We start from the raw sequence: 13,425 nt of genomic DNA on the forward strand, positions 1-13,425 counted from the left end.
GAACTTGTTATCAGTATAAAAGACACCTGTCCACAACCTCAAACAGTCACACTCCAAACTCCACTATGGCCAAGACCAAAGAGCTGTCAAAGGACACCAGAAACAAAATTGTAGACCTGCCCCAGGCTGGGAAGACTGAATCTGCAATAGGTAAGCAGCTTGGTTTGAAGAAATCAACTGTGGGAGCAATTATTAGGAAATGGAAGACATACAAGACCACTGATAATCTCCCTCGATCTGGGGCTCCACGCAAGATCTCACCCCGTGGGGTCAAAATGATCACAAGAACGGTGAGCAAAAATCCCAGAACCACACGGGGGGACCTAGTGAATGACCTGCAGAGAGCTGGGACCAAAGTAACAAAGCCTACCATCAGTAACACACTACCCCGCCAGGGACTCAAATCCTGCAGTGCCAGACGTGTCCCCCTGCTTAAGCCAGTACATGTCCAGGCCCGTCTGAAGTTTTGCTAGAGAGCATTTGGATGATCCAGAAGAAGATTTTTGGTAAAAACTCAACTCGTTGTGTTTGGAGGACAAAGAATGCTGAGTTGCATCCAAAGAACACCATACCTACTGTGAAGCATGGGGGTGGAAACATCATGCTTTGGGGCTGTTTTTCTGCAAAGGGACCAGGACGACTGATCTGTGTAAAGGAAAGAATGAATGGGGTCATGTATGGTGAGATTTTGAGTGAAAACCTCCTTCAATCAGCAAGGGAATTGAAGATGAAACATGGCTGGGTCTTTCAGCATGACAATGATCCCAAACACACCACCCGGGCAACAAAGGAGTGGCTTCGTAAGAAGCATTTCAAGGTCCTGGAGTGGCCTAGCCAGTCTCCAGATCTCAACCCCATAGAAAATCTTTGGAGGGATTTGAAAGTCCGTGTTGCCCAGCAACAGCCCCAAAACATCACTGCTCTAGAGGAGATCTGCATGGAGGAATGGGCCAAAATACCAGCAACAGTGTGTGAAAACCTAGTGAAGACTTACAGAAAACTTTTGACCTCTGTCATTGCCAACAAAGGGTATATAACAAAGTATTGAGAAACTTTGTTATTGACCAAATACTTATTTTCCACCATAATTTGCAAATAAATTCATTAAAAATCCTACAATGTGATTTTCTGGATTTTTTTTCTCGTTTTGTCACCATAATTTCCCCAAAAAATGTTCCCTCATTTTGTCTGTCATAGTTGAAGTGTACCTATGATGAAAATTACAGGCCTCATCGTTTTAAGTGGGAGAACTTGCACAATTGGTGGCTGACTAAATACTTTTTTGCCCCAGTGTGTATATATATGTATGTGTGTATATATGTATGTATGTGTGTGTGTGTGTGTGTGTGTGTGTGTGTGTGTGTGTGTAATATGCGTATATATAACATGCGTGCATAATATCTCCCCTACAGAGAGTCTTTCCCCAACGACCTCCAGTTCACTATCCTCATGAGGTTCACTGTGGACCAGACTCAGACACCAAACCTCAAGGTACATGTCTGTCTGTCTGTTTAGGGGGGTAGATGTTTTGTGTATGTATGAAGAAAGAGATGGACTGATTGAGAAGATGAAGGGGGAGTAAAAGGGATGTAGGGAGGGTTGAAAGGCAGGGACAGCCTCTCCGTCACCAGACTCACCTACTGTCTCAGCAACCACGGTAACTATTGTATCAGTAACCATGGTAACCACTTTTCTGATATCACGGCTGTTTAACACTGGCTCCGCTCCCTACCCACCCGATCCCTGGACTCTGATTGGATAGCGACTGATATGCCTCCAATTAAACCCGCCAACCACTGGCTTTGCTCTCTGCAGTCTGAGCCCGCCTCACCTCCCCTTCCTCGCTGCCTCTCTATCCTCTCCCCTCCATCTTCTCCCTCCTCTCACTTTGTATTTCCCTTTATACACTTGTTCGCTCCCTCCCTCCCTTTCCTCTCCCCTTCCCCCTCCCCACCTCCTTCACTTTCATTACCTCACCTTCCTCAATCTTCTTCTCCCTCCTTCACTCTTCACCTCACCTTCCCTTGCTATGCTTTCCCTTCTCTCATTTTCTTATGTAATTTTCACTCCTCTCATCCCTGTCCCAGTGTGTGTCCATCTGTCTGTCTTGCCTCCTCTCTCCCTCCACTACATCCTCTTCCTCCCTCCCCATCTCCCCTTCCTCCCCTCACCTACCTTCTCCTCTAACCTCTCCTCTCTCTCCCCCTACCTTTCTCCCACTTCTCCTCTCCCCCCTTCCTCTCTCCTCCCTCTCACTCTCCGTCCCTCCCCCTCCCTCTCTCTCTAAGCCTGTGGGGAGGAGGGGAACGTGTTGTGGGCGGCGCAACATTAAATTGATTCCCCCTGCTTCAAGAACCATGAGGCGCGATGTTAAATTGTTCCCCCCTGCTACGAGAGCCCCCAGGGGGCACCACGCCTGCTGCTCTCTGAACGAGCAGGTCTCAGCCTGGAACCAATCCTCCCAGGTCAGTGTGCTCAGGGGGGAGCATTTTTATGACGCGCACACTGAGGAGCAGGCGGTCGGTCGATGAAGTGTTTTGAATAGAAGAAGAGTAAGACAGAGATGGACTTTTTTTTGAAGGAATGAAAATATTGTAAAAGAGAAACTAATGTGAGAACGAAGAACGAATGTAAATGGTGGCTCTTTTTCCTTTAGTTTTCATTTGTCTTTATTGGTTTCTCCCCCCTCTGCCTCCTTCATGATAGCTGCCTGACTACAACTGTGAAGGAGACTAGCATATTACTGCAGCTTCTTTGTTGTTGCGGATGTTTACTTTGTGTTGCAGAGTAGAACTAGCTTCAGCTCAGAGTTAGGAAACTCCTGGGATGATCCATGAACCACACAGACAGAAGATGTGTGTAACAGTGGGTTCTCTAACCTTTTATACTCTGAATGTGTGTCCAGGTGAAGGTGGCTGTTCTGAAGTACATTGAGACCTTGACCCTGCAGATGGAGCCGCAGGACTTTGTGAACTCCAGTGAGACGCGCCTGGCTGTGTCTCGCGTCATCACCTGGACCACAGAGCCAAAGAGCTCCGACGTCAGGAAGGTACCTTACAGACATTTCTGTATGAGGCAATTTGTTGATTATTGGTTGACGCAAACTTTGATTGGTTTCTGATGTGTATGTGTGTTCCAGGCTGCCCAGTCGGTGTTGATCTCGTTGTTCCAGTTGAACACTCCAGAGTTCACCATGCTGCTGGCAGCTCTGCCCAAGACCTTCCAGGATGGCGCCACCAAACTGCTACAGAACCACCTGAGGAACACAGGCAATGCTGCACAGGTAACGACACCTGGCCTTGGCTGTACCCCTCCCAGCAGGTAACGACACCTGGCCTTGGCTGTACCCCTCCCAGCAGGTAACGACACCTGGCCTTGGCTGTACCCCTCCCAGCCTGGCCTGATGAAGGATCTTAGGAGTTGGGAAACTAAAACGTCCTAGCATGTACTTGATGCTATTATGTGTTACTCTCTCCCCCAGGCCCCGACAGGAAGCCCTCTTACACGCCACACCCCCCGCTCTCCTGCCAGCTGGTCCAGCCCCCTCACCTCTCCTACCAACACATCACAGAACACATCCTCACCTAGGTAACATACACACACCTCCCAATGTACACGCACACCCAGGTTACACACACAGACCTCAGAACACACCTAGGTAACACACACAGACCTCAGAACACACTCATATAATGTTGACCTATTGTGATAGTAATATGACTGATGTGTTGTTGTGTGCAGTGCATTTGACTACGACACAGAGAACATGAACTCAGAGGACATCTACAGTAGTCTGAGAGGAGTTACAGAGGCCATCCAGAACTTCTCCGTCCGTAGCCAGGAAGACATGAACGAACCGGTCAGACGGAGGGAAGGAGAGGAGGTGGGGAGTGTGTGTGTGGAACCGACATGATGGAATGCATCTTAGAAAGGATTATTTATAGTCAGGTGAATTCTGGGGGTTTAAGCCTTCACACACAATGTTCCTGAGAACAGATATGTCCTGCCACTCCCCTTGTTGTGTGTGAGAGACACTGAACCCCATAACCTTCTGACCCCAACTGTTATCGCACTGTCTGGTGTCAAAGCATCTCATCCCTACTTTTCTAACAAAGTGGATTTCACCGGAAATAGCTTTTTTATCTGGTGGTGTAAGCTAATATCAGGGAAAAAATAACACATTCAGTATTTTTACAGGTTAAAATACACTACCGGACCAAAAGTATTTGGACACCTGCTCGTCGAACATCTCATTCCAAAATCATGGACATTAATATGGAGTTGGTCCCCCCTTTGCTGCTATAACAGCCTCCACTCTTCTGGGAAGGCTCTCCACAAGATGTTGGAACATTGCTGCGGGGACTTGCTACCAGTCAGCTACGAGCATTAGTGAGGTCGGGCACTGATGTTGGGCGATTAGGCCTGGCTCGCAGTCTGCGTTCCAATTCATCCTAAAGGTGTTCGATGAGGTTGAGGTCAGGAATCTGAATAGGCCAGTCAAATTCTTCCACACTGATCTCAACAAACCAATTTGTGTATGGATCTCGCTTAGTGCACGGGGCATTGTCATGCTGAAACAGGAAAGGGCCTTACCCAAACTGTTGCCACAAAGTTGGAAGCACAGAATCATCTAGAATATCATTGTATGCTGTAGCATTTAGATTTCCCTTCACTGGAACTAACGGGCCTAGACCGAACCATAAACTGTCCCACACCATTATTCCTCCTCCACCAAACTTCAGTTGGCACTATGCATTGGGCCAGGTGGCATTTTCCTGACATCCTCCAAACCCAGATTCGTCCTCTGGACTGCCAGATGGTGAAGCTTGATTCATCACTCCAGAGAACTCGTTTCCACTGCTCCAGAGTCCAATAGCAGCTTTACACTACTCCAGCCGACTCTTGGTATTGCGCATTGTGATCTTAGGCCTGTGTGCGGCTGCTCGGCCATGGAAACCCATTTCATTAAACTCCCGAAAAAGCAGTTATTGGGCTGACGTTGATTCCAGAGGCAGTTTGGAACTCAGGAAGGAATGTTGTAACCGAGGGCAGATGATTTTTACGCACTTCAGCACTCGGCGGTCCATTTCTGTGAGCTTGTGTGGCCTACCACTTCGCGGTTGAGTTGTTGTTGCTCCTAGACATTTCCACTTCACAATAACAACCCTTACAGTTGACCGGGGCAGGTCTAGCAGAGCAGAAATCTAACGAACTGACTTGTTGGAAAGGAGGCATCCTATGACAGTGCCACGTTGAAAGTCACTGAGCTCTTAAGTAAGGCCATTCTACTGCCAATGTTTGTCTATGGAGATTGCATGGCTGTGTGCTCGATTTTATATACCTGTCAGCAACAGGTGTGGCTAAAATGGCTGAATCCAATCATTTGAATGGGTGTCCACATACTTTTGTATATATAGTGTAGGTTGTGATGGGAGTATCGTGCGTGTGTGTCCGAGTGCGTACAGTATGTGAGATGTTATTCATTATGACACCCCTCTCCATGGTATGTTCCAAGGAAGGGCAATGTCCAAGCTGACATTTCCTCTAGAGGTCAGTCTGAAACCTGACCCGCCCACCCATCCTCAACCTGCCAATCAGAGCTCAACTGACTCCATCACCTGCCTATCACCTGACCCGTCAGGGGGTTTTCTGGTTTGAGTGAAAATATTAACAGGAACTGTAACAGATCTCATATCTCTCCTCATTCCATCCATAGAATGATAAAAACCCTAACCCACACATACCACTGTGTGTGCGTGCATGCGTTGACAGCGCTTACATTTCTGTCTGTCTGAATCATACCACCGTGTGTCTCCCTCTCTCCCCCTCCCTCAGGGTGGTAGTGCTGGTGCTGACCAGGTGGATGGAGGTCGTACAGCTCTGGACAACAAGACGTCTCTCCTCAACACCCCCCTGCTCTCCTCTTCTCCCCGGGGGTCCCGTGACCCCTTCACTGACTCCCCCTTCAAACACAGCGTCATAGATACTTCACTAGACGAATCAGACCAGCAAACTGACGGTACACACAAACACACATACAGTACCAGTCAAAAATTTGGAAACACCTACTCATTCCAGGTTTTTTTTGTGTTTTTTCTTGTACGATTTTGTACTTTGTAGAATAGTACTGAAGACATCAAAACTATGAAATTACACATATGGAATCGTTTAGTAACCAAAAGTATTTAACAAATCCAAATATATTTTATATTTGAGATTCTTCAAAGTGGCCACCCTTTGCCTTGATGACAGCTTTGCACACTCTTGGCATTCTCTCAACCAGCTTCATGAGGAAGTCACCTGGAATGCATTTCAATTAATGGGTATGCCTTGTTAAATGTTAATTTGTGGAATTTCTTTCCTTAATGCGTTTGAGCCAATCAGTTGTGTTGAGACAAGGTAGGGGTGGTATACAGAAGATAGCCCTATTTGGTAAAAGACCAAGTCCATATTATGGCAAGAACAGCCCAAATAAGCAAAGAGAAACGACAGTCCATCATTACTTTAAGACATGAAGGTCAGTCAATCTGGAAAATGTCAAGAACTTTTAAAGTTTCTTCAAGTGCAGTCACAAAAACCATCAAGCTCTATGATGAAACTGGTTCTCATGAGGACCGCCACAGGAAAGGAAGACCCAGAGTTACCTCTGCTGCAGAGGATAAGTTCATTAGAGTTACCAGCCTAAGAGAGGCCTCTCAAAATCAACCGTTCAGAGGAGACTGTGTGAATCAGACCTTAGTGGTCGGATTGCTGCAAAGAAACCACTATTGAAGGACAGCAATAAGAAGAAGAGACTTGCTTGGGCCAAGAAACATGAACAATGGACATTAGACTGGTGGAAATCGGTCCTTTTGGTCTGATGAGTCCAAATTTGAGACAGCCGTGTCTTTGTGAGACGCAGAGTAGGTGAACGGATGATCTCCGCATGGGAGGTTACCACTGTGAAGCATGGAGGAGGTGGTGTGGGGGTGTTTTACTGGTGACACAGTCAGTGATTTATTTAGAATTCAAAGTACACTTAACCAGCGTGGCTACCACAGCATCCTGCAGCGATACGCCATCCCATCTGATTAGTGGAACTTAGTGGGACTATCATTTGTTTTTCAACAGGACAGTGACCCAACACACCTCCAGGCTGTGTAAGGGCAATTTGACCAAGAAGGAGAGTGATGGAGTGCTGCATCAGATGACCTGGCCTCAACAATCACCTGACCTCAAACCAATTGAGATGGTTTGGGACGAGTTGGACCACAAAGTGAAAGAAAAGCAGCCAACAAGTGCTCAGCGTATGTGGGTACTCCTTCAAGGCTATTGGAAAAGCAATTCAGGTGAAGCTGGTTGAGAGAATGCCAAGTGTGCAGAGCTGTCATCAAGGCAAAGGGTGGCTACTTTGAAGAATCTAAAATATATTTTGAGTTGTATAACATTTTTTTTGTTACTACATGATTTCATATGTTATTTCATCGGTTTGATGTCTTCAGTATTATTCAACAATGTAGAAAATAGTAAAAAATAAAGAAACTCTTGAATGGCTAGGTGTCAACTTTTGACTGGTACTGTATATTAATTTCCACTAACACACACACACACACACACACACACACACACGTATTCATATACACACACAAACACACACACACACACAAAATGTATTGAAGTGTAATATGGGATAGATACTGATTGCCATCAATTTATCAATCTCAACCCCATTTGGTTGTTGCCCCTGACAGACAGCAGCATTGACCAATCAGAGCTGGTGTCTGAGCTGCTGAAGGAGCTGTCCAATCACAATGAGCGTGTGGAGGAGAGGAAGGCAGCGCTTTGTGAGCTCTTGAAGCTGATTCGAGAAAACACCCTGCAGGTCTCCTGGGATGAACACTTCAAAACCATCCTCCTGTTACTACTGGAGACGCTGGGGGACAGAGAGGTACACACACACACACACTCAATATGTGCATCAATGCAATGAACACACTTTGACCAAACTCTCTCTCCCCTCTGCAGCATGTGATCAGGGCGTTAGCTCTGCGTGTTCTGAGGGAGATTCTGAGCCGCCAGCCCTGGAGGTTTAAGAACTACGCTGAACTCACCATCATGAAGGCCCTGGAGGCGCACAAGGACCCACAAAAAGAGGTACACACACACACACGTACACACACACACACACACACACCTTATAATATACACACACTCCATATAATCTCTTGCACATGCACACATTTACACTGGTATAATCTCTCTCACATACCCTCATAAATTCACTCTCCTACTGTCATTGCTGTGTGTGTATAGGAGCTATTATAAATCTGGTACTATAACCCTTTGTCTGTAGGTGGTGCGAGCGGCAGAGGAGACTGCAGCCATGCTGGCGTCGTCCATCAGTCCAGACCAGTGTATCAAGGTGTTGTGTCCCATCATCCAGTCAGCTGACTACCCCATCAACCTGGCTGCCATCAAGATGCAGACTAAAGTTATAGAGAGGGTCCCCCATGAAGGACTAGTCAGCATGCTGCCTGAGATGGTCCCCGGACTCATACAGGTAACACACACACATACAGGTAACACACACACACACACACACAGGTAACACACACACATACAGGTAACACACACACACACACATACAGGTAACACACACACACACATACAGGTAAAACACATACAGGTAACACACACACACACATACAGGTAACACACACACACACATACAGGTAACACACACACACACATACAGGTAACACACACACACACATACAGGTAACACACACACATACAGGTAACACATACAGGTAACACACACACACATACAGGTAACACACATACAGGTAACACACACACACACATACAGGTAACACACACACACACACACACACATACAGGTAACACACACACATACAGGTAACACACACACACATACAGGTAACACACACACACATACAGGTAACACACACACATACAGGTAACACACACACACATACAGGTAACACACACACACATACAGGTAACACACACACACACATACAGGTAACACACACACACATACAGGTAACACACACACACACATACAGGTAACACACATACAGGTAACACATACACACACATACAGGTAACACACACACACACATACAGGTAACACACACACACACATACAGGTAACACACACACACACATACAGGTAACACACACACACACATACAGGTAACACACACACACACATACAGGTAACACACACACACACATACAGGTAACACACACACACACACAGGTAACACACACACACATACAGGTAACACACACACACACACATACAGGTAACACACACACACACACATACAGGTAACACACACACACACACACATACAGGTAACACACACACACACACATACAGGTAACACACACACACACACACATACAGGTAACACACACACACACACATACAGGTAACACACACACACACACATACAGGTAACACACACACACACACATACAGGTAACACACACACACAGGTAACACACACACACACACAGGTAACACACATACAGGTAACACACACACACACATACAGGTAACACACACACACACACACATACAGGTAACACACACACACACACATACATACAGGTAACACACATACACATACAGGTAACACACACACACATACAGGTAACACACACACATACAGGTAACACACACACACATACAGGTAACACACACACACATACAGGTAACACACACACACACATACAGGTAACACACACACACATACAGGTAACACACACACACACATACAGGTAACACACATACAGGTAACACATACACACACATACAGGTAACACACACACACATACAGGTAACACACACACACACATACAGGTAACACACACACACACACACATACAGGTAACACACATACACATACAGGTAACACACATACAGGTAACACACACACACACATACAGGTAACACACACACACACACACATACAGGTAACACACACACACATACAGGTAACACACACACACATACAGGTAACACACACACATACAGGTAACACACACACACATACAGGTAACACACACACACATACAGGTAACACACACACACACATACAGGTAACACACACACACATACAGGTAACACACACACACACATACAGGTAACACACACATACAGGTAACACATACACACACATACAGGTAACACACACACACACATACAGGTAACACACACACACACATACAGGTAACACACACACACACATACAGGTAACACACACACACACACATACAGGTAACACACACACACACACATACAGGTAACACACACACACACACATACAGGTAACACACACACATACAGGTAACACACACACACACATACAGGTAACACACACAAACAGGTAACACACACACACACACACACAGGTAACACACACACACAGGTAACACACACATACAGGTAACACACACACACACATACAGGTAACACACACACACACATACAGGTAACACACACACACACACATATAGGTAACACACACACACATATAGGTAACACACACACACACATATAGGTAACACACACACACACATATAGGTAACACACAGACACATATAGGTAACACACAGACACACATACAGGTAACACACATACAGGTAACACACACACACACATATAGGTAACACATCCTCGTTATTCAGGGTTATGACCCACTGTCATGTTATGGAGGGCTATAACTCTTCTGTCGTGTAATACAGGCTAATAACCCCTCTATGTCATGTTATGCAGGGTTATGACAACTCTGAGAGCAGTGTGAGGAAGGCCTGTGTATTCTGTCTGGTGGCCCTCTACGCAGTCATAGGGGAGGAGCTAAAACCTCACCTCAACCAACTGTCTGGCAGCAAAGTGAGTGACCATGCCCACTTTCTACTAACCAGACCCATTTTCTGTGTTCCAATACATCCACGCTAGCATACTTCATTCTTAAATTCATCAATACATTTTATATTACTGGATCAGGAGGATTCCAGAAGAACTGCTTCAGTTCTACAACCCAAACTCTCTTCTCTCTCTCCAGTTGAAGTTGTTGAATCTGTACATCAAGCGTGCCCAGTCCGGCTCCAGTGGTGGTGAACCCCCAGCAGACAGCCTATAGAACAGATGAACAGCCCACTGGACAACTATGGAGCTGCACTCTCCCTCTGGAGACTTAACACGGACACACAAGGACACACTCTTACATGGATGCACAAACACATACATGCTTACATGAACACATGTGTGCACTTACTTACACGCTTACATGAAAACACATACGCTTACATCTGCTTACACATAAACATGCTGATAAGAAGGCTCTGACACACAGACACACACTGTCCTGGACCCCCCTCCCCTCCCCTCCCCTCCCCCTCATGTTACCTCCAAGTCGCCTACTGTAGGGCACTCTGCAATGCACTCTGGGAAGAGAGGAGTGTTGTAGTTCCCTTCACTGACGTTGAAGATCCAACCTGCTCTCTGAGATTCACCCTTGACGTCGACACACCTCGCCCTCTGACCCCGATCTCACTCTGAAGCCTCAACGCTAACGGTTTTAACTTTGGTTTAACTTCCTGGTTTTAGTAGAATAGGGGAGGGGCCGGAACAGCAGCATGATGTAGCCACACCCCAGGCAGGAAAAACAGATAGAGGGTAGAGGAGCATGTATGTGTGTGATAGGGGGGTGTATATCTGTCAGCCTGTCCGTCATAGTGGTTGAGTGGGTTTTAGCCGCTGAAACTGAAGGCAAATCTGAAATGGCACCCTAATCCCTACGTAGTGGACTACTTTTGGCCAGAGCTACATAGTGCCACTGCATACGGCTCTGGTTAAACTATAGGGAGTAGGGTGCAATTTTGTCTCAAAGCATTCTCTGTCTGTCGAATGGTGCTAGTTCCACCCTGTGGCAGTGGGAACATGGTACGACCTTCCCTGCACAGCACTAATGCTCATAAGCAGGTCACAGTAGATCATAACTGCTCTTAGCAGCTACGTAGGCAGTGAGTGTGAGGTATAGGAGGCATAATGTGCTTGGCTATGCATGACGATGATTTTAACAAGATCTTTTTATCCGGAGCCTATTAACTGTCACAGTAGAAGGGAGGGAGTGAAATTAAAGTTAATGATGTCCACCCCTTTCAGAGGAGTCCATGGTACCTTCCGCTGCTCCCCGCCATGTCTTGGATGAGCTCATTTCAGACAGAAAGAGAGGGGAGAGGCTTATATACATCGAACTATGACCAGACATGGCTTATTATTATTAATATTATTATCACCTAGTGGATATGTAACTATACATGATATTATAAAAAAATGTAATAATATCTGATAACGACGTCATTTAGGAGAGTCCCTGAAGGACGTGTGCGCTCTGCATCCTGATCTATTTTATTTTCTGTTGCACGTTCCGTAGTCTCTCTCACGTTAGTTTCCCCACCGGGGAGACATGTATTATTTACTGATCAGAAACTGTCGAGTCACCTTTCGCCCCCTCCTTCTCTTCTTTTTCCTTTCCTCTCTTCTGCTCCCTCTTGTTGTCATTCACCCTCTTCTTGTGACATTCTAGTCTTCACTGTGTTTCCCTCAGTGCATTTACAAAGCTGTGCTTACAATAAAATGAAAAATAAAGAAAACTTGTACAGACCATAATAAACATGGTTTCTGTCTCAGTTACTGTGAGGGACAACTATTCAGCTAACACACACCACACACACGCGTGTTCTAATTAAACCAAGTCATGTCCCTTGCGCACTGACTGGAATCAACTGGTGATTATTTACCAGAAGACAACACAGGGAAGATACTGCTGGACAGTGTGTGTGAATGTCTAAATGTGAAAGCTGCAGAATAGATGGTCAATGTGAAAGCTGCAGAATAGATAGTCTACCTGAAGCTGAACTATAACCTCGTATTAGGCTCGGAATGTGTGGTTGAGAGAGGTAACTTCAGTAGTAGGCTGTTGTTATAGTTATTGGAACTGTCCTGGAAAGGACAATGTGAAAAGAAAATATCTAAGCCAGTAGAGAACAGTTTGGGTTATCCCTTTAATGTGAATCCGGCCCACATGTGTGGCCTTTCACATTTCCTCTCAAACTGAATTGAATTCTCTTGTTTATTTTGATCCAGTACAATGATCATACAGTGCAGAATGGAAAGTATTCGGACCCCTTCACTTTTCCACATTTTGTTATGTTACAGCCTTTTCTAAAATTGATTAAATTAAATGTTTTCCTCATCAATCTACACACAATACCCCATAATGACAAAGGGAAAACGTTTTTTTAGTAATGTATTCAGACCCTTTGCTATGAGACTTGAAATTGAGTTCGGGTGCATCCTGTTTCCATTGATCATCTTTGAGATGTTTCTGCAACTTGAAGTCCAAC

At 45.6% G+C, this 13,425-nt stretch overlaps 1 protein-coding gene across 35 annotated transcripts in view; it reads left to right on the plus strand.

Moving 5' to 3' along the window:
- clasp2 (cytoplasmic linker associated protein 2) overlaps nucleotides 1-12,692 on the plus strand; it is an 89,487-nt gene extending 76,795 nt beyond the window's left edge. For all 35 annotated transcript variants that reach the window (XM_042295375.1, XM_042295377.1, XM_042295385.1 and 32 more), the window contains 11 exons: nucleotides 1,413-1,491; nucleotides 2,906-3,049; nucleotides 3,140-3,283; nucleotides 3,482-3,588; nucleotides 3,742-3,883; nucleotides 5,836-6,019; nucleotides 7,731-7,927; nucleotides 8,005-8,133; nucleotides 8,333-8,539; nucleotides 10,790-10,906; nucleotides 11,079-12,692. In XM_042295375.1, coding sequence (XP_042151309.1) covers nucleotides 1,413-1,491; nucleotides 2,906-3,049; nucleotides 3,140-3,283; nucleotides 3,482-3,588; nucleotides 3,742-3,883; nucleotides 5,836-6,019; nucleotides 7,731-7,927; nucleotides 8,005-8,133; nucleotides 8,333-8,539; nucleotides 10,790-10,906; nucleotides 11,079-11,156 — 1,528 coding nt within the window. In that variant the 3' untranslated portion in view covers nucleotides 11,157-12,692. The remainder of the gene's footprint in view (nucleotides 1-1,412; nucleotides 1,492-2,905; nucleotides 3,050-3,139; nucleotides 3,284-3,481; nucleotides 3,589-3,741; nucleotides 3,884-5,835; nucleotides 6,020-7,730; nucleotides 7,928-8,004; nucleotides 8,134-8,332; nucleotides 8,540-10,789; nucleotides 10,907-11,078) is intronic.
- Nucleotides 12,693-13,425: the final 733 nt, after the last annotated feature.

Source organism: Oncorhynchus tshawytscha, linkage group LG13, assembly GCF_018296145.1.
Source record: "Oncorhynchus tshawytscha isolate Ot180627B linkage group LG13, Otsh_v2.0, whole genome shotgun sequence".
NCBI lineage: Eukaryota > Metazoa > Chordata > Actinopteri > Salmoniformes > Salmonidae > Oncorhynchus > Oncorhynchus tshawytscha.